Below are 26,460 nucleotides of genomic sequence, written 5' to 3' on the forward strand. Positions count from 1 at the left end.
TTTTTCTCACCGGCTGGGTTAAAGTAGGATTACAGTAATAAAGGGTTCGATGGAGGAAAAATGGAGGGGGAAATTCAGACTCTTTGAAGGAAAATATGGAGCTCAGTTTTTAAGGTTTTCGCTCAGATGTATCCACAGAAGTTGAATAAAGTGGTTATAGGTAGAACTTAGGACTCTTCACGCTATCAGATTATTGGAGGAGGGAAGGGAGGGGAATCTTCCTCTCCAGATTTTCCAAGTATATCTGGAAACTCATCACCTTTCCCCTCCCTGCACACACACCTCCGCTCCTCCTCCTCCTCACTCACGCTGCTGCTACGCACTAGCTAGAGACACGGAAAGTTAAGTTGCACCAAAACACCCAAGTCTCTTATAAAGTAACCCCTGGTATCACTTTTAACTAAAGAAGTCTAGTAATTAAAAGTCTGAGTTGTTTTTCCACGTTTCCGCATGCAGTCCTAATTAAATCTTTACGATCCTCTCTGTGACTATTAACTGCCAGCATGCTGAGCGAATATCCTGTACAAAAACCCAGCAGGAGGGCGTAATTAGATAGAAAATCAGACAGGAGTCTTCTCATTAACTACAACAACTAACCCACGTTGCTGATGGAGCGAGCTGAGTGCACGCACACGCATAAAGGGTGCGCGCAACCAGAGATAAGGTGAGATAAGGAGGAAAGATGGGGGGAAAAAGAAAAAAAAAAAAAAAAGAAAAAAGGAAAAGGTGATGTTTCACGTTTACCTCGGTTTCTGTGCCATCGAGGTGCGCCACGCTGCACTCCAGCAGGCTGCAAGATTTGCTCATCATCCCTCGTTGGGAGCTGCTCAGGGAAAGGAGGGAAGACTTTGTAATTTTATTTTGTGCCCTTTAGGTATGTAGCCTATTGATTATGAGAGAGAGAGAGAGAGAGAGACAGCCATGCCCAAACACAGCACATAAGGCACCGCTCTGTGTGTGCGCTCGTTTGAGGGTGGATTCAAGGAAAATGAAGGGAAAGCTCTCATAGAAAATATTGTTCCATCGTGTTTTGGGGAGATGTAATTTTCTCCTAAACCACATTCCATCTGGAATGTCTCCACTGAGCACAGAGACGGAGATAAGGGCCGGATCCGAATAAGCTCAGCTTCTCGGCATAGCAAAGATAAAGTTAAAATCATGGTGAAGTAAATCATTGTTGTGCTGGAAAGGTGCTTCGCTTGTCAAGGAAAAACGTGACAACTCCCCAGATACACAAAAACACTGAAAAACCCAAACTCTTTAGTAATAGTAATGGGGAAAATAAAATAATAAAGCCAAGAAACCCAAAGGTCTCCCTTTACCTCAGAATTTACCCTGAAACGGAACCTGTCAGAATTCTGCTATTAATTGTTCTTACGACACCTCTTCTTTTTCGGACATGGTTTTACTGTGCCGAACACAGACTCAGCAGTAATTTTGGTTTGTTTGGGGGGGTTTTGTATATGCCACTTTCATTTTGAGAAATGAAACCAAACATTTGCTGTGCCCTCTGTGCCCGTCTTTGTTCTCTTCCCTGCTAAATAAGTTAATGCCATAATAACAGGTGTGCTCCTCGGCAGGCTGGAAAGAAAGGGGGGAAAAATGGGGAAAGAAGGCTTTGAAATTCGGAGACTTTTTTTTTCCTGGGCAATCAATTTGATGGTTCATACTTTTGATAATGTGTATTCCTGCTCCTCCCTCCCCGTCCCCACTAATTCAGGACATGAAAGCAACCTCGGGAGCTGTAAATCTCTCTCTGCTCGTCCCCTGTACGATGTGGGCGTTGCACAGCGCTCCGAAAGGCTCAGGCTTTAATTAAAAGTCCATAATGTAAACTATGATATATAAAAAGTAAATGGCCCTTGAATTAGTAAGATGTAGCAGGGTTAAACAAACAAACAAAAAAAAAAAAGAAAAAGAAAAAGGAGGAGGGGGAGGAAAGGGGAGGGAGCATTTAAGTTGTCCTTAATCGTGTTCATTTATGTCATGCAATAGATCTTGCAGATGTTGCCAAATTGCCACATTTTCAAAGGAAGAAATATAAAGCTTTATGGAATGCAAAGAAGTCTATGTGATATCTATGTTTTATAAGATAACAAAACCAGTATTGCACCCCATATGCTTCACACCTCCTTTTGTTTTATTAGAAGACTATATAATTTGTAAGAATTTAATTTCCTTGTCTATTGGGGAAAATAATAATAACAATAATAATAATAATAGTAACAACAATAAAAAAATCCCTCCTCCTCCAGTGAATTAATATAAATGGAAATAACAGGGACTCCAGTTTGGAATGACATGATTTATGTACGTGATTCTTTAATATCCAGTCAATTTGAATAGTGATGTTTTTATATCCACAGTCAGTTGAAGATGCCAATAACAGCGGTATGAACTTATTGGACCAGTCTGTCATTAAAAAAGGTATGGATTATTCCAACAAGCTAGACAAACTTTTTACTGTGTAGCGATATCTTCATGATATATTTTGACTTTGGGGCAATGAATTTCTCCGGGAAGCAGGCGCCCGTGGCAGCAAGATGAATAGTTGATTGGTTCAGCAGATAGAGTGAAGGGATAAGACATGAGAAAGGAAAAGTTTATATCCCCGCCTCCCCCGCCCTTCGAAGGGTTTAATTACACGAATCCTCTCTAATGGGGCACCCCGTGCTCCAACACCGCCCCCCTTCCCTCCCCTTCTTCCCCCGATTCTCTTCGGTGGGGACCCCTTGGCTTTTAATGGGGTTGATTCCCTTTGGGGCTTCAATGCATTTCCCAGGCGAATCAAACGCGGAGAGGAGAGAAAGAGATGCCCATGGAAAGGCAGACTCAGCCCTCCAAGGTTCCCCCCTTCCCCCAAGATTCCCCCCTTCCCCGTGCCCATTTTTTACTTCTTCCTGCATATGCGCCCATGATTTAGTGCAACTGCAGAATCACCCCATACTGTTAAAGCGAATGTGATATTAACAAATGTTTGCAGTCTCTTGTACAGCTGTAAGCAAAATAATTAACTAATTAAACTAATTAAATGTAATTACAATAACTCATTTTGGGCGTATTGCAGCTGCTTAATTTTTTTACATTTCTCTGACAGTGACTCGGAGATGCTTGGCGATTAGTGTTGTGTTATGCTGATAGACATTAAACAGATCACACGCTGCAAATGGAGGGAAAGCTATCTTTAATTATCTAAGGAGTTTCTATTTCTAGATTCAATTTTAAGTACTAGAGATGAGGTTTAAAAACGCTGTCCCTTATGCTTACTATCAACGGCGCTTATCTCCAGGACCTTGTTATTTGTCAAATGCGCACAAATAGTTTAACAGCGACGATTTTCTAGGATGTAAAGCAAAATAACAGGGAGGGTGTTTATGTAAAATGTGTTGAAGGCAGCATGAGGTCTTTCCGTGTATTTATTGTTTGTTTTGTTGTCGGTTGTTTGGGGTTTTTTTGTTGTTGTATTTTTTCTTTTTTAATTTAAATACCCATGTACGGTCTCTCTTTCACACACAAGATCAAGGTCTGGTTATTTGAGTAAGGACTAATGAAAACTTGAAGACCATTTGACAGCACCATTTATGACTATTGCTTGAAAGGTCGAAGGGTTTGGTGGGTTTTTTTTAAGAAAATTGAACGTTACTTAACTTTAAAAAGAAAAGAAACCCAAAAGGGTTGTATGTTTCTGCTGTTTTGGTTCAGTTTGAATGTTTCGTGGTGTTTATACTCAAGGTCTGTAACCTGACCGTTTCTTCTTGCATTTTTAACTTTTTTTTTTTTTTTTTTCTCACTCTCCTCCCTCTTCCCCACCCCCACTTGACACCTCATACACTCCCTCTTGGGTGCGTTTGATTAATTGACACTTGATTTGTGGTCGAGAGACTCCTTCTAAGGTTGTTCCATGATGGTCTTTCGCAGAATACACAATCCAAAACACTCTTTTTTTTTCTTTTTTTTTTTTTTTTTTTTTTTATTCTTTCCCTTTAACACACAGCCCGCCTGTGTCTCCCTCCTTTAGCTGACGAGGACAGCGCAGACATTCCCGTGTGCGTGCTGGGTGGTGCAATTAGACAGCGAGTGGCACTAGAATGTCAATGCCTGCAATTATTACGTACTAGGCAGAGGTTTTTATGCGCATTAGGCATATATTTGGGTGTGCTTCGTGTGTGTGGGCATTGCAGATGGAGCAGCTGCTGCCCGAAGAGACCCAGTCCCATCTAGGTGGGATTACTTGTGCCTATTTGCAGCCAGAAGAGATACCCTGAGTTAACACATGATGAACAGGAGACACATGCTCTTTGGAAATAAGGTTACTAAGAAAGAGCCCGAGATGCATTTGCGACTCTTTAAAAGTCACTGCAGCAGCATTTTCTTCCTTAGAAGTAAGGCTGAGATCCAAGAAACTTTCCAGCATAAAGGAATATTGTATTATTTCTTCATTCCTTTTTTTTTTTTTTTTTTTTTTTAATTTTTGGGGTTTTTGCACAGCGAGTTTCCTGGGTGCAGAGGAAGAGAAATGGGTAATAAATAGCAGGTCACATTCGTGGCAGTCAATATTTAATCAGGACGAGGGAAGGAGCAGCACAGCCTTCAGTATCAATTTCGCTTTGTTCCCTGCAGTTTGTAGCTATGAGGGTGTACTTTGAAACAAGAACAAGTTATTTAAACTCTGTCAGTCGTTCTTGCAGGCAGATGGCACGGATAGATAGACAGACAGACACGCAGGTACTGACAGATTTTTGTGCAGTGGAGCACTCCTGGGGCTCATATTCTGTACAAGAGAATTGCAGTGGGTCTGCTCCACCCAATCCCAGCTCAGTGCCTAAAATTCTTTCATTGCAAAGCAGTGGGAAAAGTATGATGAGGATTTAAAGCCTAAACTCTAATTATATCACCCAGGCTGTGTCTGTTTCTTTATGGCCTCAGAGGCCTGCAGAGGGAATTATCTCTCTATGCAAAAGCTTTGCCAAAATATTAAGGAAATTATATCGGGATTCATACACGGCTATTGATTGATCTCACGTATCGATCCCACACAACAGCTTACATATACCCAGGCTCTTGTTATGTTTGCTACCCGAGCTTACTTGACATTTCTGAAGTAATTTAGTTAAGAGGAAATGAGTTGTTCCCAGTAGAGAGAGCAAACGAGTGGAGTGAAGGTAGCCAGCGTGATAAATGGCTCTTTCATTTGGAGATCTCCAGAGCTCGTTTAAGGCTAATTTTCTGTATTAGCCCCCTTTGAGCTATTAATGCAATAGGCAGGGACCGTGGCCCCTTGTCTCTTAGCTGCCCCATTAGAGCGAGCATTAAGCTACCAAGCCTGAACTCCACCGTGGTGGTGGTGGCGCTGAAATAATGAAAGGTGCTTTTTAAACTCCCCTAATCTAAGCTGGCAGAGGGTGGTTAATACGATTTGAAGGGGGCTGGTCAATGAACAATCAATAAACTAATAATGAGAAGGATGCGGTACATTAACAGCCTAAAAATCCAACGAGACATTAAAAAATCATCTCTAACTCCCACTTCCATTAAGGTTTGGGTGGTGGAAGTGGGAGGGAGGGAACCAGATAAATCATCAAGATGATAATAATCACCAAGAACATTAATATCAGATTCAACTCAGCTTTCAGAGCTTACCGGCTGCACGTTTTGAGGCCTTTCTCTTGATTTTTGCTGAAATGAAGAGCAGTTTTGCCATGTGTTAGGAATAAAAGATCGGTCCCCTTGTCAAATGCTTATCTGAAATTTCCTTGGCACTCTCTATGGTGAAAGAAGTTGTCTTCCTGCAAAACCTTACATGGCCTGAGTCCCAAGTTAATTTTTTGTGACTCTGGGGCACAGTCAGTGACCTTAAAATTATTCTGATGTATTTATTTACTTTCAGCTGTTTCTGACGATCGCCTGCACACTCACATCTGATTTAGCATGAAAGGCCATTTTAACTTGAAGCCCTTAATTCATGGTCTTGCAAACACGCTCCCGTTGTTCCTCCTATTTTAAGGAAACACACGAAAGAAGGTGTCTTAACCTTTTGTTTTTGGCTGTTAATAATCCAGCACGAGTTTCCTGCCCACCCCTCGGAGCAGCTGATCAATGATTAACTGAGAACCGCTCTGGCCTCGGTTTTCAGGTGATGGATGTGGGGCTCAGGAGATGCTGCTTCAGTTTCGTGCTCATTCCCGGGTTACCCACTGAACCTGAGGATCCCCTTTAATTAAATGCACAACAGTTCCGAGGGAATACATTCCACCTTGGAATTCAGCTTTCGGTGGGGTAGAGGGGCTGGAGGCGAGCAGGGGGCGAGGGGGACAGGAGGAAATGAGAGATGAACGCGCACTTTTTGTGTTTTTTGTCTTAATTTCCCTTAAAATTAAGATAAGATCCGGGACTCTTCAGTTTCAGCGTCTCAGGCGCTGTTCCCGGACGTTTTAGGTTTGGCTTCTGAGTCAGACCGAATCACCACCTACAACGAAGTCCCGTTGTTAGCATGGACAAAGAACTTCTTACTCATTTAAAGCCCGGGCAGAGTGAAAATTTTGAAAGTAGCTTGATAGTTTATTAGTAATTAAGTTGCTCATGGCGTTTTTTAGTAAAAAACACGAGAAATATTTCTCCTGATTGGTAATTTAACTGACTGTTGGACTACGATATTATTCAGCTGGGTTATTGCGATGATAGCCATAGTTTAAACCCTTATTGAACAGCTGTTTGCAGGACATAAGTCTATTATCTCTTTAGTTTTACTGTCGTCAAAACAGCTTTTTTTCACCCCATCTCCACTTTGTGAGCATTTTCACACTTTTGTAGCGAGCAGCCCAACAGAAAACCACCACCACCAAAAAAAAAAAAAAAAAAGAAAGAAAGAAAAAGCCTAAGACTTAATGTATGCACAGAAAATTGTAAACATGTAAAGAACTGAAAGCTTCACGCTGAGTTTCGCCATGCTCCATTTCCCCACCATTTCCTGCTGTCGTTCTAAAGCGATCTCACTCATCTAGAGATCCCGTTTGCAGGAACAGTATGCTTATAATTACTAACAAATCAAGCGGCTACTGTTGCTCTCCCGGTTTATTGATAAGCTGAAGAGAAATGGAAGGGGGAGAAATGACAAAGAGGCTGGAAGTAACCACAGGAGGAGAGAAAGGAAAAAAAGAGGGAAGAAAAAAGATAAAGGGATGGAAAAGGAGAGGGGGAAGAAAGAGACAATGCAGGTAAATAAGGAAAGATAAAAGAAGAGAGAAAGCAGAGATTTTGAAGGGGGAATAATGTATTTGTGAGTGCTCACACACACGCAGCAAGTAGAGTTTGGGAGTGAAAGAAAATCGAACAGTTTCTGCTGGGGATGACAAGAACTAAATGGGATGAAGTGAAAGCAGGAGCGGTGGGGACGCTGCGTGGATACTTGTGTGTTATTTTCTGTGTCATTTCAGCAGTTGTGGCAGTCCCTGACCAACTGGGGAAGTTGACATTGGCTAAAAATACACCCTGCATTCGGGTTTATTTACATAGGCGCGGGGATTTGACACAGGCAGCCGCCCGCACGGACGTGGAGATCTCCTCACCCACCAAAGCTCCACGTTCTGTTATCTCTGCTGATGTCTGGGCTGTGCCTGAAAAGCTCCAGCCATGATAAACATATAGATATGATATAGATAGAGATAATTCATTCCGTGGCAAACACTTTTTTTGAGGCGGCATTAGGTAATTTACAGAAGATATAGAGCCTAGATAGAATAGATCTCTGCGAAGCTATGAAATTGCGATAGATATGCTTACACCGCCTGGCAAGCCTCTCAGATGGGTTCAGAGCTATCAGGCTCCAGCTGATGGGTTTGTTCATCCCGTCCTTTTCAGGGAAACACTGCTAGGAAAAGAAGCTGAGGAGCTCTCAGCATAGCAGGGAAGGGAGCCAGCCTGCTTCCCAAAAGCAATTTGCAAGGAGGGGGAAAAAAACCCCACCGAGCACGTGAAAATCCATAATTCAAAGGTTAACTAATGTAATGAGTGCTCCAAAAGGCCAAAGCGAGCGGGGTGAGGTACATTTAAGCATTGCACTGGTCCTTCTCTCTTTAGTGAGTTTGGACTAAGATCAGATGTTCGTGGAATTGCTGCCTCTTGTTTAATTTCTCAGTTCACTGGACAGTGACCTGATAAACTGGTCACTAAATATAGCCACGGTAAAGGTGTACTCGAACCACAGAGCCGGTGTGTTTGTCCCAAGAAAAAAAAATGCCAGTCATGAAAATCTGTCTGGTGGCACTGCTTTTATCCAACTTTACTTTTTTTAATTTCTATTTTTCTACCTGATGTTTCACTCAGACAGATCATTGTGCATGAAATAAGAGATATATTCACATATATTGAGGGGGGAAATGCAAATACAAGTTTTTGGTCTGCTGGTACTGCCTCTGCTATACAAACGAGTCTTTTCCTATAGAATCAACGGCAAAAAAATCCTAATAATATCAACGAAAGCAGGAGCAGGCCTCTAACTCCTTTATGACTATTTCTGAGCCATTCTCAAACTATTTGAAACCACCTTTATGAGCTGCATAAAGTGCCTAACTAAAAATAATAGAGAAATAGGAATCCATTTCACTTTCCGATTCCCTGAAGTCAAGCCACTCAAAATAATTTGTTTATACTGGAGACTATATACAAGGCATTCGAAGCAATATGTATATCTAAAATCGACATGCCTTTTGGTTTTTAGCTGTTATAGAGCTTTTATTGTGGGGGTCTGGTCTGGCAGTAGGAAATGATCTGCAATAAAAACAGTGAAACACGGTTGTGTCTATTCCATGCACTGAGGTTATAAAATTGGCAATTGCCCAGTAGTTAGCACTTGGTAATATATTAGGATACCCGATCTTATTGTTTAGCAGCTCCAGACGACTTAAATATCCGCTCAACCCTAATGGTTTGATTCTCCAGATATGTTGCAAATAAACAGGGCTTTTATGACTTAACTGACATGTATTATAACTACCTAAATAGCTGGCATATGTGCATAATAGAACCTTATTATTTGCCGAATTGGTTTTGCAATTGATTGAGTGGAAAGGGGAGATTGTGGAGCAGTATCTGCTTGAAGAGGGTGTGTAATCAATTAGTCTTCTCCTCTGAAACATGCCCGCTGGACTGCCAGGGCTCTCCCACCAGCGAAAGCCCCAATTTCAGCCTATATTTTCTATAAGGGAACTCGTGTTGCCGCGGATCCAAGAGGAAGCTGCAGTAGCAGCTGTCAGCTCTTATTAACTCCTGCATAAAACATACCTTAAGTATGGTTTGTTATCAATTACTTGCAGAAATGAAACAACTGGGAAAAAGCAGCGAGGCTCCCTATAAATTAAAGTGATTGGGTGATTGATTAGAGCACCTGCTGTAAATCATAACAGTTACACACAATTATGAGCGAGTTATTTAAGTTCATTTGTAAACAAAATTCATGTCACAGGGGAATTGCTCTCAGTTTTAGTTCAACCAATTTTTTTTGTTTATTTCTGAGTGTGTCTGGTTGCTATTATAGGAATTTGTTCGTTATAATCCCTTGGTTACTCTTAAAATAACCTCACTGGTTTCTCAGAGAAAAGAAAAACTTATTTTTAATATCTTAGAGAGAACAACATGGTTTTATTTTGTTTAGTTTCACTTTATCATTCTCCTTTTACTTTTCCCTATGACTACCTTTAAATACGTGTTGCAGTAACTAAATCAGTTTTATTTAGGGGCAGGAGAGTTCCTTCTAATTCACGGACAGCACAATATGATCAGAGTGGAGAGCACCTCGGTTAGACCAGATATTTTTTTTCCTGGTGTTCATTTTTCTGAAGGAAAAGACTCATTTTATTTCATAAACCAGACTTAATAAAAACACAAAGCAATAACAGAGCTGTCTTCTCATTGCTGTATCCTCCAGCCTTGATACTTATTTAAGACAGCAACTCCCTTTGTGTAGTGAATTTATTCCTGGCTCAGCTTAGCAGTAATGGAAGCATTAGCCAAAAAAAAGTAAATTTTCCTCTTTTTTTCCCCTCCAGAAAGGCGCTGTCCGTTGTACAAAAGGCATCGGGGGGCTCTGGGTGAGACACAGGCTCAGACCCGAAAGTTGCCAGGTGCTTGCCAATATGTATTTTATTTCCCAATGATCAAACCCTGCATAGAGGCTGTACTGTACCACCCTTCTCTCCATCCATCATTCATGGAGCACTTTCCTAGAGGTTGGGGGAGCAGCACCCTTTAGGTTGCTGGAGGTAGCCAGAGATTCAAAACTCCCTTTCATTTTGCTGTTCTGTGCATGTCAGAGAGACTGTGCTTACCCTGTGCTCCTTCGTGGCCTGATGGTTTCTCTCTCCCCTCCCTCCCCTTTTCTCTCTCCAGTTCCGGTTCCTCCAAAATCTGTTACTTCTTTGATGATGAATAAAGATGGCTTCCTGGGTGGCATCTCAGTCAACACCGGAGAGGTGTTTTGCTCTGTACCTGGCCGCTTGTCTTTGCTTAGCTCAACTTCAAAGTACAAAGTAACGGTGGGAGAAGTTCAGAGACGCCTTTCCCCTCCAGAGTGTCTGAACGCATCCCTCCTAGGAGGAGTACTTAGAAGGTAAGAGGCTGGGGAAAATCTGGGAATGTGTCTGGGCCTCCCTGCATGCTCCAGAAACCCTTGGTCAACAGTACAGATGATTTCAGATGTGCATTGATCCCACTGTCAGAGCCTGTGTGTGTAATGCTGGTGATAAGGCAAAAATATGCTGTGTTCAAACATTGGGATGAATATATGGAGAGTAGAGAAAGATTTGGCCTTGTTTAGCCACAAATGAAGGAACTGAGACAGAAAGATTTTCTCCTTGTCCTTGCACACACTTTCTATCTCTTTTCTCCTCCTCATACTTCTCTCTCAGAAAGTGGACAAAATAAAATGCCCTGATGGGACATTGTTTCAGGCTGAACTGCAAGTATTTCAGGAGCTGATGTAATTCTAGGGATTTCCTAGATAAACACACGAGGTTTGCTCTGTATGACAGTAACGATCAGGCAATTATGTCAATTATGACAAATGGTGTCACACAAGGAATTGGCAGGGATCTGATAGGCAAACCTGTCTAAAGAAAAGCCACCAACAGGTAGCCTTGAAAGTCAGAAACTTTGTGCTTCACACAGAGAAAGTTGCTGCAGATCACAGCTGGTCTAGAGGCCTTTGCTGCTTAATATTTGTGCAAATCACCCACTAATGTCCTGTTGGATTTTGATGAAGACCTCAAAGTAGTTGGCATTGTTGGCACTGAAGAAAGTGAGGAGCAAGGAATAACCTTGAGGTTGTTGGTTATTGGTGATGGGGGTTGCCACTCTATCATAACGTGTGGGAGACTCAGCTTTTATGTAGAAGCAGCAAGAATTTAAGCTCTGAGGCCATTAGCTGGAAAGGGTAGCAGGGAGAAAGGGCTTTTTCTTCTTGGCAGTGCCTGAGGGACTGTGGATTGTCAGCTCGGCCTGTCTGTAGGAAAGGTGAGCTCAGGCTCTGTCTCCAGTCACAACAGGGGAGAAGCCACGAGGTTACAACGTGAGGTACCAGCTCACGCACTCAGGCTGCGAGAGTACAAGACTTCATTATCTGTGTGTGAGGGAGACACCAGACTGGAATAAAAATCCTAACTTTTAAACAGGGACAGATGCATGCAAACTGACAATGAATAAACTTCAGATCATGTTTAAAAGTTGCTAATCTTAGAGGAGGAAATATATTGAAAACTCCTATAGCAGCAACTGGGATACATTGGCTCTAAGGTGCTTTAAAATAAAGACGGTATTTGCTGTTCCCCCCTTGCCCCCGCAAAAAATTCTGTGAGGATATCAAAGGCTCTGGGTCTGTGTCTGGAGATGAGGGAGAGAGTTCTGCTACATCTGGTCAGACCCAAATATCCACATGAGAATTGGGGTCTCCTAAAATAGCTGCTGTTCCATGTGAATGTCTGTAATCATTGTTCAGCTGCCAGGGAGAGCAGCAGAGATTTTTACTTACAGATGCAAACCTGCCTGCTCCTTGTGCACAGCTACAAATGGAGCAGGGAGGACATCTGAGAGATGCTCTGTAGAAAATAGAATTACCAAGGTAAAGAAGCATTATTATTGAACTTCAGCAGATTTCTGGACGTGGCCCAAGCCATAATTATTGGCTGCTGCTGACTTCAGTTCCTATCTTGAATCTAAATTTTAAACAAGGTTTTGGTTCAGAGCAGATGAGACGTAGAAAGCTGCTCTCTTGCAATTCTGCCATGCAGCCCCCATTTACTTCGATATAAAATAGTGGGAAGCCAGTCTGGCTTCTCTGTAGTTCCTGATTTCCTTTCTCTAAGTGCGACTTCTAATTCTTAAACAAATTTTAGGTAAGAATTAGGAGAGAGTTGGGATAGATTTTGTTCTTAGGTGCCAAAACTCTCGCTAACTTCGCAGGTGGCAAGATTTCATCCCTGGGGGTTTACATATGTATGGGCGTTCGAACAATAGCTCTGAATTTCTCACTCACCCTTTTATTGCCCTTATCAGTAACCTCCGACAGATATTCCAATCTTCCCCCCAGGCAATCCATTCCCTCTTTATAGCGCGCTCTGCCTCAGGTGAGCTCTTCCTCTCAGCATCGCCTCCTCGCACAGGAGCACACTCACAGGCGGGAAACAGTTTAATTATAAATATTTCCCTTCTTTTCAATTTATCCACAGGCGCACACACACTCCCTTCGAACTTTCCAGATTTTTTTTTTTTAATTCTCTCGTCTCATTCTGGCTCTTTCCTGGAATAACAGAGGGTTTAATCCTCCTCTACCTTCCTGCCCATCCCTTTACTACATCTTAATACAATCTGGCATCATACCCACTTGCTCTCTAGATTAGAACCTTTCCATTAATTATTGCTGTTTGGCGTTCTTTGATTTCCCTGGATAAAATCGGGAGAAAAGTGGGTTCATCCCCACTTCTACCCCCTGGGTGAAATTAAGAAAATCCCAGCAAACCCGAGCAGAAATCAACACCCCCAGAGTCTTTAACGGGGAGTGAAAACCCTCCCAGGCTTCGCTGACTGCACAGACTAAACGTTTCTTCCAGGAACACTGCGGGGTTAATCACGATGTTAATTTCTTTGCAATTCTAGAGCCAAATCGAAAAACGGGGGGAGATCTTTGCGAGAAAGGCTAGAAAAAATCGGTTTGAATTTACCAGCCGGCAGGCGTAAGGCCGCAAATGTCACTTTACTCACCTCCCTGGTGGAAGGTAAGCCGAGGGTCGCATGACCCTTCACACCCCTGCTCTGAGCTCCTGCCTGACATTCACAAAAAAAACCCTCAAAACAAACCCCAAAAACAAACAAACCATAAACCCAAAACAAACAAGCAAACAAAAAACCTCCCAAAAATCAACAAACCCACTAACTTTTGGGATCAGGTGGGAAAACCCTGCAGAGGTGAAAATCAGGGTGGGTTGGGATGAACACGGTCACGGTTAAGGATCCCATTCCCAAAAACGAAGTCACTGGCTGGAGGATCACTGATTCCTCTTGGTGGCAAGAGTGAGCGAGTGTTTCCGTGTGTGTACGTGGATGTGTGCGTGTGCATTTGTGTGCGTGTGTAACTCTGCAGGGCAGTCCCACTCCTCATCCTGTTAATTTCCATTCTGTGATCTCCGACTCCAGATCTCCATCCTCCTGATAATTCGCTCTTCATGAGCTGATTTATGGCCACTACAGGATGCTCAGTGAGGAAAAATAATGCAAAATTACTTTTATCCCCCTTTTTTGGTAAGAAAGCAGAGAATTTAAGAGTAGCAGAGCTCGATTTCCCTTAAGGTGTGTGGAGCTGAACAAAGACACCAGCTACCCCTCAGGAAGCAGAGAGGGAAAGGCAGACTGAAATTTCAAGTAATTTCAAGTCAGCTAATGACATTTTGGTGGCCAGCGTGTTTCTTTGATTTGTTGTTACTATATCGACAAGGAAAACTTAGAGCCACTAATAAGTTTAGGGTTATGTGCGTGTTTATGCTAAGAGAAGTTGGACTTCCTCCAAAAAAAACCTAACAGGAATAGTATGGATGCAATTATGAATTATATGTATCTGCATTACACACACACACACCGAGAGGCGTATAAATAATCCACTTATCTCTTCTGCGTATAAAGCCAGCGCAAATATTTGTGCTAGATATTAACTTTTCCACTCTTTTGATTGAGTTATGTGAGCGACAAGACCTTGCTGCTTGCAGAGCTGGGGGAAGGCTCGCAAAAAGAGGGGTGGGAGCTCCTCCTCTCCCGGGAGTGCCAGGCTCAGGGTGGGTTACAGGTGTCGCTACAGAATTTGTGAAGCATTTCGGGTGCCCTGCTTCACCCCAAGGTGTGTGTGGAACACCGTGCCCTCTGCTCGCAGCAGCGCCAGCCCCTCCCCGCGGCCGGTGCGAGGTTCAAAAGCCGGTGGGGTTTTGTGCAGCGATGCTAAAATCTGTGTCAAGCGAGCAGCAAGGTGTACATTCACCTCCTCTCCCCTGATTCCCTTACAAACCAACAGTTTGCCTCCAGAGGGTTCCCTCCTTTTGGAAGAGGCTGCACATGATGGAGTTTTATCTCCTTTTTTTCTTTTTTCTTTTTTTTTTTTTCTTTTTTTCTTTTTTTATTTTCCTCCTTGCTGCCAGCAGCCCGGTTTAGCAGAGCTGCTCCTGCATGGCCAGGGACAGGAACAGGAACGCTCCGGTCGCTCCCGGCCCTCGGTGCCCGGAGCCTGCCCGGGGGGACCCTGCCCGGCTCGGGATCCCCTCTCCAGGCTCTGCCGGTGCCCTGGCCTTCATTAACTGGTTTGATGATTAGCGAGAGCCATTGGAGAGCAGGAGATGACGTTGGAAAGCAGCTCCCGATGGTTAAAAATAACTCGGTGCTGGAGTTATTAGACATACCTGCTCGCTGGAAATCTTCCCCCTCGTCCCTCGGGCGATGCTTTAAAGGGTTTAACGCTTTATTCTAGAGGGGCTGAGCTATAATCTGGTGGAATCCCTCTAGAGTCTGAGAGGGTTTTTTCCCCCCTCCTCCTCTTTTCCTCCATTCTGCAGCTACTGTCTTCTTCTTGTGGCGTGAAGTACATCAGTAGGAGTTGGATGACACAAATCTCTGTAGGCAAGAAACCTGAAACCAGGCAGGCAGGGAAAGTGAATTAGAATTAGAGTTAGAATAATAATTATTTTGTTCCCAGAAAAAGTTGCCATTAGCTGTTATCTTTCCACCCGGCAGACAAGAGTTCTTGTTGCATGATGGTCAGTTAAAAATGCAGATTTTTAAATTGCCATCAGGCTAAATGCAGTTATCTCCATAATTTTACAGATGTGGCGATAACTGTGATAATGATGCAAGTGCCTTGTGCGTGAATAAATTGTCTATAACGTCCCACAAAGAATTAACATTCATAATATATCCATATCTGTAAGATTTTGGACAATGAGATTTTGAAACAGGAATGGTTTCTCTGCTTTTTAGAGAAGTTTGGGTCCTTAGTTTTTCAGGATTTGAGCAGTTTCCTCTTGCATTTTTCCTTGGTCCAGTTAAAGTTTTGTGTGTGTGTGTGGTGTGCGTGTGTGAGCTCTTCCCTCCGTTCTGATGGGTACAGACCCACACGAGTGCAAAGACAAATCCCACCAGCTCAAAATCTGTCCCGTCGACTTCTGTCCCCAAAATAGGGCTTGTGGGGGGAAAACACAGAACTGGAGCCTGTCCCTGAGGTGAAATGGGGGATGAGAGGATTCCAAACACGGCTCAGAGGAGCCCGTGTCCCCAGGGGAGCCGTGGGTCCGCCCGGTGTCCCCGCGGGTCGGAGCCAGCCCAGCCCGGCCCGGGGTGCCCGAAGGGGTTAATTCCCGTCTCGTTCCCTGCAGGTGAGGCCGTTCATTTAGCTCGGGATTTTGGGTACATCTGTGAAACGGAGTTCCCAGCCAAAGCTGTTTCTGAGTACCTGAACAGACAGCACACGGACCCCAGCGACCTCCACTCCAGGAAAAACATGCTGCTTGCTACAAAGTGAGTGCCAAGCCAACCCTTGTCCTTCTGCCCTTCTCGGGGAAAATCCTCAAACTCTTCCTCTGAGCCCCTTTGGAAAGCAAACGGAATTTCCAGGCTCTAAATTCCAGCAGCCCCTCGGGGAGGAAGGATGCTCAAATCGCCCAAAGGACCTCTGCACCCTTTTGCAGTGTAGATCCTGCCAACAGACCGCGCCCCTATACAGATTACAGGGGATACTCCCCCAGATGTTGTGCATCACTTCCAAGCCATCCCCAGTTAAAGAATTTTTATGTAAAGTGGTCCAAAATTTTATAATTTGCTTTCACAGCGTGTTTCTCTGTCCCTGCTGCTGCTCAGACACACCTGTCTGTCTGCTACCAAATTGCAATGCCTTTCCCAAATGATTTAATTAAAAAAAAAAAAGGAAAAAAAGAAGAAAAAAAAGAAAAGCCCTCCAAAATGCACTGCTAATGATTCTCGATTTGCCCCCTCCCACCCCATTTCTGTCCCTTGGGACTTCCTCTGTGGGTGTGCTGTATGGGATGATTTACATCAGGCTGTGCCTCCCAGGCTGCTTCATGGTTTGCTCGGGTACTCGGCACTGGGTGCTGAGTGTTCACACATCTTTGTCTGTCAGGAATGAAAAGGGGGCAAAATAAAAAAAAAAAAAAAAAAAAAGAAAATAAAGGAAAATCCCAGCCCAAACAGCTCTCATTTTTTTCATGCTCTGGGACGTGGCTTGCCTCCGATGACAGTGTAATTTAAAGAAATATATGGAGGGTTGAAAAATCATTTGCTCAAATTTGTCCAGATGTTTCTTAGACGTGATTGGAATTTGATTGCCCTTTTCCGCAGGGTCAGAAGATATTAATGTCCCAGAACTTTAATTGCTCGCAGACCCTGCTTTGCTCTTTGAAGATGTAAAATGTTGGACTCATTACTGTTTGTTCTCCAAATTCAAAGTTTCCTCTCTTGCACTTTCTTAATGGATAATACACATAGAAGTAGACCTTTATCTTTCCTCACCCTCTGAAACCTTTAACCCACTGGGAATTTCAGAGAATTTCAGAGGATGAGAGCTGGATGTCTTTTTTAAGGATTTCTTTTCTTTTTTTTTTTTCTCCTTTTAATTCTGATCTTTTTTATCTCCAGTCCCTGGGTGGCACCTGTCTTTAAAAAAACCTGAATCCTTTGGGTATCCTCAAAGAAACTATTCCTGTGGGAACCCCACCAGCCTCCAGGGTTTCTGCATTGCCCAGGCACCTGTTGACTTGAAGGTCTTTTGGACCAGAGTGATTTAAAATAAAATGTTTATGTGTGAATTCATTAGAAAAATCGAATCAGATTTTTCAAAGGTGCAGACAAACAACCAGGAGCCAGATGTCAACTCTGATGTGGTAATTGGGGTGTCATGCCCCTAGAATAAAATGTGAAGTGCTTGCTTGGCTTCTCAGGCCATGAATAAGCCAGCATGGAGTCCCAAAATCCTGATTTTTCTCAGTAAGGTGGTCCAGCCTGAGCAGTCTCAGAGGTTCTGTTTTAGCCCTTCCCCGCACCAGGTCCCTGTGGCATCCAATAGCTCTCAGTGCATGGCCGTGCTTTCCTTCAGGAAGAGAATTTCTGGGAGCTGCCTTGAGCCAGGGCCAGGCCTCCAGAAATGAGTGCTTGGCAGATCCAGGGCTCATTTCCCTTTCACCCTGGTTGTTTCTGAGGTCACCAGGCAGGGTTGGGTTTTCACAGTGCTTCAGAACCATCCCTGTGGCTGCTGGAGAGATTTGAATCTCCAGAACTGGTGTTATCCCCTGGAGAGCATCATTCTGAGCAGGGAGCTGCTGGCTCGCCCTGCCTGGTCCAAGAACCTCTGGGGGAAAGGATGGTGGCAAAAAGGTCCCACCCCATGCCTTGGGATCAATTTTAGCTTGATCCTACCCCTTTGGTTGGATTGTTGGACAAGCCTAACAACATCTCTTCTCTCTCTTTGCCTTTCTCTCTTCCCTGCAGGCAACTTTGTAAAGAATTCACAGATCTCTTGGCGCAGGACAGAACGCCCATTGGGAACAGCCGGCCCACCCCCATTTTGGAACCGGGCATTCAGAGCTGCTTGACTCACTTCAGCCTCATCACCCACGGCTTTGGGGCCCCTGCGATCTGCGCCGCCCTCACGGCCCTCCAAAACTACCTGACTGAAGCTCTCAAAGGCATGGACAAGATGTTCTTGAACAACAACACTGCTAACAGGCACACATCTGGCGAAGGACCAGGTAGTAAAACTGGAGACAAGGAAGAGAAACACAGAAAATGAGAGAGAGAGAGAGAGAAAGAGAGAGAGAGAGAGAGAGGAAAAAAAATAGAATGAAAGAAAGGAAAAGGAAAAAAAAAGTTAAATAAATAAAAGGAGAAGAGAGAGAGATAATCTTTTAAAACAAAACCGTCTTAATTTTAGCTTTAAAAATACTGGATTGGGCTTTGGAAGAATTCTATTAGGTAGGACAAAATAATAATAATAATAAAATAAAAATAATAATAATAAAAGAAAGACAATAATTTAAGATCAGAGGAGCACAATGGCGCAAGACCAGTGGTTCAGAGTCTCTTGCCAGGAACATGTGAAGACAACCACCAGGATTTTTTTCCCCACTTCTGTTCTTTCACATTTTTTAAATAATGATTGGGGGGGAGGGGAATATAATAATAATTAATAATAATAATAAAAGAAAGAAATGAATAACTTATTGGAAGAAATCGGAGAAACATTTTTGGTGTCAGTGCTTTGATTTCTTGAGCTGCATGGTCTGTCTTGCTACCATTTTTCTTTTTTTATTTTATTCTTTTTTTTTTGTTTTGAGCAACATCCTGTCTCCACCTAGACTAAAACAATTTTCCAGAGTGTTCCTTTCTGAGCAACCCCATGGCCTCATTCCCCTCAGCTCTTCCCACCTCATCTCACCACCCTGGTTCTGTCTAGACTAGGAAAGGAGGGGAGCTCCCAGACCCCTCACCAAGCCATCAACACCAGCTGCCTTTACAGCAGCGTGAACTTAACTTTAGGTGCCACCAGAAGGGATGTTCGGGGTCGCCGTGGCTCAGTCGAATCTGCCAGCTCTGTTTTTTAAGAACTGTTTTGTGTGGGTTTTTTTCCTGGTCTAGACAGACTCTCTGTTTAGATTGGCAGCGTTTACAGGTGTGTCTGGGTGCGTGTGTGCCTCTGTGTGTGCATCTGTGGATGTGCACACCCGGCTCCCCACCGGGGCGTGGGGATCCCATGTATGTTTGTGGATATATATGTATATATGTGGATATATACATATATATATATATATAAAATATGTGTGCGTAGCCACGCATATTAGTGCATGCAAACATACCTTTGTAATTTAGTAATTCTGTCTTTGATGGTAAAATGCCTTGTCTATAATGGGTTGCAAAAATTTTGGAAGTAAGGTCTGGTACAATGTCAGCGCTATCTGATTTCTTAGTTTTCTGAGATCTCCTCTTTTTCTCTAGGGAGTTTTATATTCCAAACTATGCCAATGTTTCAGTCCTTAATTTCCTTGACTAGTTTGTGTGAGAGAGCTCTTCCCCCATTTTTAAAGAACTGTTAACAACAACAAAAAATGAGTGATATCAGTATGTAATTCTTTCTCAGGAGTATGCACTATTTTATTTTCTTCTGTTTCCTAAAGCTTTGCCCGCTTGGCTTATGAGCTTCTTCAAAGAGGACTAGAGATCCCTACACAATATATCAGGTACAGAGAAAAAAAATCCACAATTCTGATATTCTGATACTTTTTTTATTTTTTGCTTTTTTTGCTTTTTTCAAATCAAAGCCAGTTGTTACTGAATTCTGTAGGTGCACTTCTTTAAAGAAGCTCAAAGGGAATAATTTGAACAAGATAAAAATCTAAGTTGAAATCGAGGTGTACTGTTGCAAAGAGAATAAGAGCTGTGTTGAATGTTACGGCACTTGCTTGGCACTAGGGTTTTGTACCAAGGGAGGAAAGAGTTGCCATGTGAGCTGGCTCCTCGTGATGGGAGTGGGGAGGGTTTGCCAGGGAATATCCTGATTTCTGAGCTCAGTCTGAGGAAATCTGTTTCTCTTAGAAAGCTTTTTTTTTAAAAAAAAGAAAAAAAATGTCTTGTGACTCTTGCTTTGGAGCAAGTCAGTGTGGTGAGGGGGGCAAAAACTTCTTAACTCCAATGTTTTTCTTGGTGGTTTGGTGTCTGACAGGATGTCTTATGCATATGATTTGGGGTGGTGGGGGTGAAGGGGAAGTCTTGTTTCTTTCCTCTCTCTTTTTTTCTTTTTTCAACATACATTTCTCTGTCTTCTCTGGTAAAAATAACGCTGAAGTGTAAGGATATGAATTTCTGTTTGGATTCTGCCATGTTGGGTAATTGCATGTGTTTCTCAGTGGGGTAGGGCTCGTGCATTAACACATCTTTTGACTTATGTCAGAACTGGGTGTGGGTAAATCTCCTGGAGTCTCTGGCAAAATTCCAGTGGGGTCAGGCCTTCCCCTAGGATCCCTGTGAAAGCTGCAGGACTCTGTCCCACCATCCCAAGCAGGCACACCTGAACTCAAAACAGAGAGAGAGAGAGAGAGAAACCTTAGCCTTCCTTTAATTTTGAGATACCTTCCAATGTGGATAGTGAGGGAGAAATAATTCTGCAATGTTCTCAGCATCCTTTGATGAAATGTTCTCAAAACAAAAGAGCAAATGATCCTCTTGTCCCCTTTAATGCCCTTGGCTCTCTGAGACATGGTTACAGCTGAGGGCCTGCTCTGCTTTTCAAATCTTCATGCAGCCAGGTCTCAGCTCTGGTTCTCTGCTTGTGATTTGGGCACACGTGGCAGTAGAAATCCAGGGATGATCCAGCCCCAAGGAGCACTGGCCCCTCCTGACCTGCTCCTTGCTCTTTGGTTCTTCTGGGGCACTGCGGACTCTTCTGTGAGAAAATGGGAGAACTGAGGCAGGCAGCCTTTTCCATGGATTGTTGGGATGAGTTGGAGGCAGGCTTAGACCCTGGCATGTCCCTGCCAGTGGGTTTGGTTGTGGCAGGGATTGTCACATCCCTGTGGATGTCACCAGGGGAGGTGTGGTGGTCAAACCTTGGGTCGCCCACCAGCAGGCTGGGGACCTTCAGATTGAAAAACAGCATCTCCAGTCCTCCAAATCTTACCCCTTGCCAACCACCCCAAAGTTCATCAGGCTTCTGGAGAAGGACAATCCAGGCTCCAATGTAGGGCATGGCCCAGCAGTGATGCAAGGGAAAGGGAAAGAGGGAATTTGGGGAGGAACAAATGGCCCCACCTGGAAGCACAGCTCCCTTCTCTGCCTGATGGGAATATCCTGATGTTCCTTTGCCTTCCCCCTGCAAACAGGATTTGTGAGGAGCCTGTGTGTTCAGCCCTTCAGCATTGCCCAGCCCAGTGGGACTTTTGGGTGTGGGGAGACCCCAAATTATCTCTCAGTCTTCCACATCCCCAGCTGCATGTGCTTTGGGGCCATGGGAACCTGGCCCTGCTGCCCCAGAGCATCCATCTGGAGGCTTTGGGGACATTTGGGAATGGCCTTTCTTTGTCTTTGGGGAAATGTAGGGAATTCTTCTTTTAACTGCAGAGGACAGTGTCCCACCACCACTGTGGGTTAATGGGGAGAGGGAACTCTTGGAATTTCCTGGGGAAAGACTTACATGTGTGAGGGCCTGATCCTGCTGCTGCTGAAATCTTCCCTAGACACAAGTTTGGTCACCTGGACCATGACCTAAACCTTGAGCAAGTTGAGGGAAGAGCTTCAGTCTGTCTCTTGTGCCTTCTACCTGGAGGAGACAAACTGCAGTGCTCAGGCAAAATAAATCCAAATTCCCATTGGTTGCAGTGGGATGCCCTCCCCCCACTTGCTCCCCAAAGTGTGGAGACAAAATTCAAGAGGTTTATGGCTTAATGCAATCAGGCAGGGAACAGGAGAGGAGCACATCCCTCTGTCCTTCCCCCCAGCCTAGTGCTAGTCCCAGAGGGAATTGTGCATTGCTTGGTGGCTCCTATCAGTGCTGAGTACAGAGGTCCCCCCCAAATTAAACTCAGCCTCCCTCTGGAAGGTATTTTCCTGCTCGCTTCCACTTTCCCAGCCCGACTACTCCTGTTGGCGGGGCACCTCAGACGTTTATCTGATAATTGAGTTATTAAAAGATTTGGTTTCCTCGGGATCATGAATCAATAAACAGGAGGATTAACAAGGCAGCTTTGCTTTGTAACTCAAGGGAAAAGTTTGAGGAGAGATCATGAAAAGTTTGTTTTCAAACCAAACAGGTGGGTTGCTGTAAATTTTATTTCATTCTTAGTCTCACTTCTTCTTTTTTTTTTTTTTTAATACCAATTCTTTATTTGCCTTTGGAAAGATTTTTACTTTCGTACGCTCCCTGACTTTTTTTTTTCCTGGTTGTTATTCACACAAGATGTGATGGAAACAAGAAGCCAATTTCATGGGAATCCTTTTACAACCCTATGGTTTCTTTAAAAATCGGGTTGTGTCTTGTCCCACCTAATAGAAATTCTCTGTGAGAAGCTGTTGAAAGTCCCTTTGCGCCCCAGACCAATCTCTCCCCAAATCCCCAGATTTGCATTTGGGGCTGGCAGGGAGCGGGGAAGGATGGTTTTAAGACCTTCAGCTGTGCCCTAAGGGCTTATTCGCTTCTCCTGCTCCTCTCTTTCTGACCGGTTTATCACACAGTACTGTCGGGCTCTGTTTTAATACATTTCTCGGAGAATTTGGTGCTTGTTTCAGCTGCCGTAAGCATTTACCAGATCGACCCAGACAACCTCCCCCTCCCCTCCGGCTTCCCTGTGTGAGAGAGACCGTAGGCTTTTTACAAATAGTATATTTTCTTATACAAAGGGAAAAAAAAAAGTAAAAGAAAACATCCCCAAACACACTGGCAAACGCCTGAACATTTCGAGAGAGACGAAACACTGTGTGCCAGCAAGAAATAAAGTAAAAAAAAAAAATACCAAACCCGAAACAAACGCAAAGCTATGAAAAAGCGAATGAGAAACTGGAAAGATGAAAGACAAAAATAATAAAAAATTCTCCTTTTATGCCCCAAACAATCCCTTTCACCTCCTCTTCTTGAAAAATCTGACCATGCAGTGAGAAATATCAGTTTATCGACTCTTCCTGAGAAGAAATGCGGAGAGGCATTCAGTATTGAGTTTGTATATATTTATTTATGCTTAATTTAACGGGAATGTGTAAATATGGCGAGCAAGTAGTTTTTGGGTTATTTATCTGTGACTCTATACCTCTGTGAATGGGTGGGGGAATTTAAAAATGAAAAGTATAAAAAAAAAAAACCAAACAAAAAAGAAAGAAAAAATAAAACCAACAAAAAAAAATCCCGCTTGACTAGATAGTATCCTACCTGAATCTTTTCTGTTCTTTATAGACAAGCTGTTATGGTAATGGGTAGAAATTGGTTTCTTGTCCAGTGATGACCTGATTTACATAAATAATAAGAATAAGAATAAAAAAAAGAGATTGTTGTGTTTTGTTGTATTTTCCTCTTCAGTTTTTTTGAATGTTGGTGCTGCTTCGATTCTGCAGACGGATTTACTTATAATGCCAAGAAGTCTTTATTTTCCCAATCTAGGCTTTGGGGAAATTCAGGACATGTCTCTACATAAAAAAAAAGAAAAGACAAAAAAAAAAAAAAAGACAATAAATATTGCTTCTCAGAAATGTTGGTATTTTATTTCTGTCTGACTCAAAAGTGTCCATATTTTTTCCCCACTCTTACCTCTTCATTCTAAGCCGACCTATAATAAACCTCATGTCATGTTAACGTGAGCTTTTGTTTCATTTTGCTTTAACCAGCTGAATTCGGAGTAAATCTTTTTCTTTCTAAAGTATGAGCCATTAAAGGAAAATTTTATGTAAGCCTGCAGCTCAGCAAACTTTTTTTTTCCCTCCCACCGCTATGCCATTGTAACTGTACATTTCGCTTATGCATATCTGGATGTCTGTAAATAGGTGCATATTTAAATATTGAGAGATCGGGAGTGATGTTCGTGTTCACAGTGCGGGTTTATTTTCTACCTTTGGGTCCACATTTGCAGCACTGGCAATTAGCAGAAGGAAATATTCGAAAGAAAACTTCTTTCTCCCCCTTCCCCCCTTCCCTTTCCAAATCGGATTTATTTAGGTTTGTAATCGCCGCAGAGCTGAGGGGAGATCCGCATCCCCAGGGCGAACCCGCGGCCACTCCGGAGTGACTCTGGGTTTTCCCTGCGGCTGGGAAAAGGAGGAGGGGGAGCAGATTAGGGCCTCAGGTTTTTTTTTTAATTAATTGTTTTTTGACTGGTCTTATAGAAAACACCTTTTTTTTTTCTTGTTTTTTTCTTTTTTTTTTTCTTTTTTTTTTTTTTTTTCCTGGAAAGGACTGTCAGTTTAACCCTCCGCACAATCACCCTGAAAACAAACACACACGTGTGCTCGAACGGAGCCCTGAGGGGGGAAAACCGGTTTAAAGGCTCGCTTTTACTGCGGTGAATTGTTTCAGTCAAATACCCGGTGTGAAGGCTCGTCTGGGTTGGGGTTTATCTGCTAGTTTGTAGAGAGAGCGGTCGGTGGTTGGAGAGGGCAGACGGAAAGGTGCAGGAGCCCGGACAGGCGGTGGATCGGGATTTTGCAACTTTATATTGCTCTCGGAGGGGATGGGGGAAATAGCAAAAATGAAATCCATCCCCACCTCCATCTCCCAAACTACCTCCCTTCTCCCTCTCCTTCCAGCTTGGACTACAGGAGCCGGCTCAGCTGATCGCCCACGGTGTCCAAAATAAACCATCATCTTCATCATAATAAAAAAAAAAAAAGTCAAAAAACAAACAACATTGCAACGACGACCCCAAAGTGTGTTCTATGGGAAAGCTTTCGAGGCTCGGCTGCCTCGGCCTCAGCCAGGCTTGGACCCAGCCGTGACCTACTTTCTCTCCGTGGTGTGATGGCAAAAACGCCCGGAGCAAGTTTGTGGGGCCCGGGATGGAGGAGGCGGGCGGGTGGATGGATGGGGGGACGGGGACAGCAAAGCCTGGGTCCGAGCAAGGGGGAACGAGGTGGGGGAGAGAGAGCAAAGGGAATCCCCCTGCTTTGCCTTTCCTGATTTTCACCTGGACTTTGCAGGGCGGGGACCCCCAAACCTCCCCTCCTCAGCCCCTCCGAGCCAGCTGCGGGCAGGTGCGGGGGTGAGGATGCCGGTGGGCTGGGAATGGAGCTGATTCCCTAAAGCCAGGCTGCATGCCACGCTTTTTTAGTTTGTTTTGTTTGCTTTTGTTTTAATCGCACCACCGATGGTATTATTTTTAGGAGAGCACATGTTTTGCATGAAACCTTCCAAAAACAGCCCTGGCCGTTCCCAGCTGGGTTTGGGGGGAGGTTTTTGGAGGGAGAGGGGGGAGGATCAGGAAGTTTCTCTGTTGTTCAGGAACTGTGCAAGAGTTATGTAAAAAGGGGTTTATAAAAAAAAAAAAAAGAAAAAGAAAACAAGCAAACAACAACAACAACAAAAAAAAAAAAACAACAAAAAATAAAACAAAACCCCAAACCAAAACAAAAACAAATGCACGGGGAAAAGCTCTCCTGTAGCTCATCAGAAGCCCCCGCTTGTGGAACCCGAGGGCTCCCTCTAAAACGGGACCCGAAGAAAGGAGGAAGGGCTCACCCCGAGTTTCCCAGGCTCCCGGCCACTGTGTCAAGGTTGCAAATCCAAAGCACAGCTATGTGTCTGTTTATAACAAAGTGCAGTTCGCTGCTTCGGGAGGCAGTGCTGTGTCCTGCCTCCTCCCGGGCCGTGCCGCCAGCTCGGACACTGAACACTGAGCTCTGGAAATGTGGTGTCAGGAAAGCGGGAATGTTCCTGCTGATCTCCTCTTCACTACATTTTCACAGAGATCTTCAACAGGACAAGATCAGATTGATGTATTTTTTTCTTTCTTTCTTTCTTTCTTTCTTTCTTTCTTTCTTTCTTTCTTTCTTTCTTTCTTTCTTTCTTTCTTTCTTCTTCTCTTTCTTCTTCTCTTTCTTCTTCTCTTTCTTCTTCTCTTTCTTCTTCTCTTTCTTCTTCTCTTTCTTCTTCTCTTTCTTCTTCTCTTTTTCTTCTCTTTTTCTTCTCTTTTTCTTCTCTTTCTCTCTCTTTCTCTCTTTCTCTTTCTCTCTTTCTCTTTCTCTTCTCTCTCTCTCTTTCTCTCTTTCTCTCTTCTTTCTCTCTTTCTCTTTCTCTCTTCTTCTTTCTCTCTCTTTCTCTCTTCTCTCTTCTCTCTTCTTCTCTCTCTTCTCTTTCTTTCTTCTTTCTCTTTCTCTTCTCTCTTTCTTCTTCTTCTTTCTTTCTTCTCTCTCTTTCTTTCTTCTCTTTCTTTCTCTCTTTCTCTCTCTCTTTCTCTCTTTCTC

At 43.5% G+C, this 26,460-nt stretch overlaps 1 protein-coding gene and 1 long non-coding RNA gene across 5 annotated transcripts in view; one reads left to right on the forward strand and one right to left on the reverse strand.

The window, feature by feature from the left end:
• The window catches only part of TFAP2B (transcription factor AP-2 beta), a 33,456-nt gene extending 8,430 nt beyond the window's left edge, over nucleotides 1–25,026 (forward strand). For 2 of the 4 annotated variants that reach the window (XM_064709921.1, XM_064709922.1), the window contains exons 3-9: nucleotides 2,367–2,427; nucleotides 10,044–10,118; nucleotides 10,384–10,603; nucleotides 13,144–13,262; nucleotides 15,897–16,038; nucleotides 18,022–18,281; nucleotides 24,808–25,026. In XM_064709921.1, the coding sequence (XP_064565991.1) occupies nucleotides 2,367–2,427; nucleotides 10,044–10,118; nucleotides 10,384–10,603; nucleotides 13,144–13,262; nucleotides 15,897–16,038; nucleotides 18,022–18,281; nucleotides 24,808–24,857 (927 nt within the window). In that variant the 3' untranslated portion in view covers nucleotides 24,858–25,026. Of the gene's footprint in view, nucleotides 1–2,366; nucleotides 2,428–10,043; nucleotides 10,119–10,383; nucleotides 10,604–13,143; nucleotides 13,263–15,896; nucleotides 16,039–18,021; nucleotides 18,632–24,807 lie in introns of those variants that run through there. The other 2 variants (XM_064709924.1, XM_064709923.1) reach the window with 1 other exon arrangement.
• LOC135446232 (uncharacterized) lies at nucleotides 23,372–25,137 on the reverse strand. Its single transcript, XR_010439707.1, has 3 exons — nucleotides 25,002–25,137; nucleotides 24,767–24,865; nucleotides 23,372–23,694 (listed from the first exon to the last, which is right to left on the reverse strand). It is a non-coding gene; the product is annotated as an uncharacterized LOC135446232 (long non-coding RNA).
• Between the last annotated feature and the right edge of the window lie 1,323 nt (nucleotides 25,138–26,460).

This window comes from Zonotrichia leucophrys, chromosome 3 (assembly GCF_028769735.1).
Source record: "Zonotrichia leucophrys gambelii isolate GWCS_2022_RI chromosome 3, RI_Zleu_2.0, whole genome shotgun sequence".
NCBI lineage: Eukaryota > Metazoa > Chordata > Aves > Passeriformes > Passerellidae > Zonotrichia > Zonotrichia leucophrys.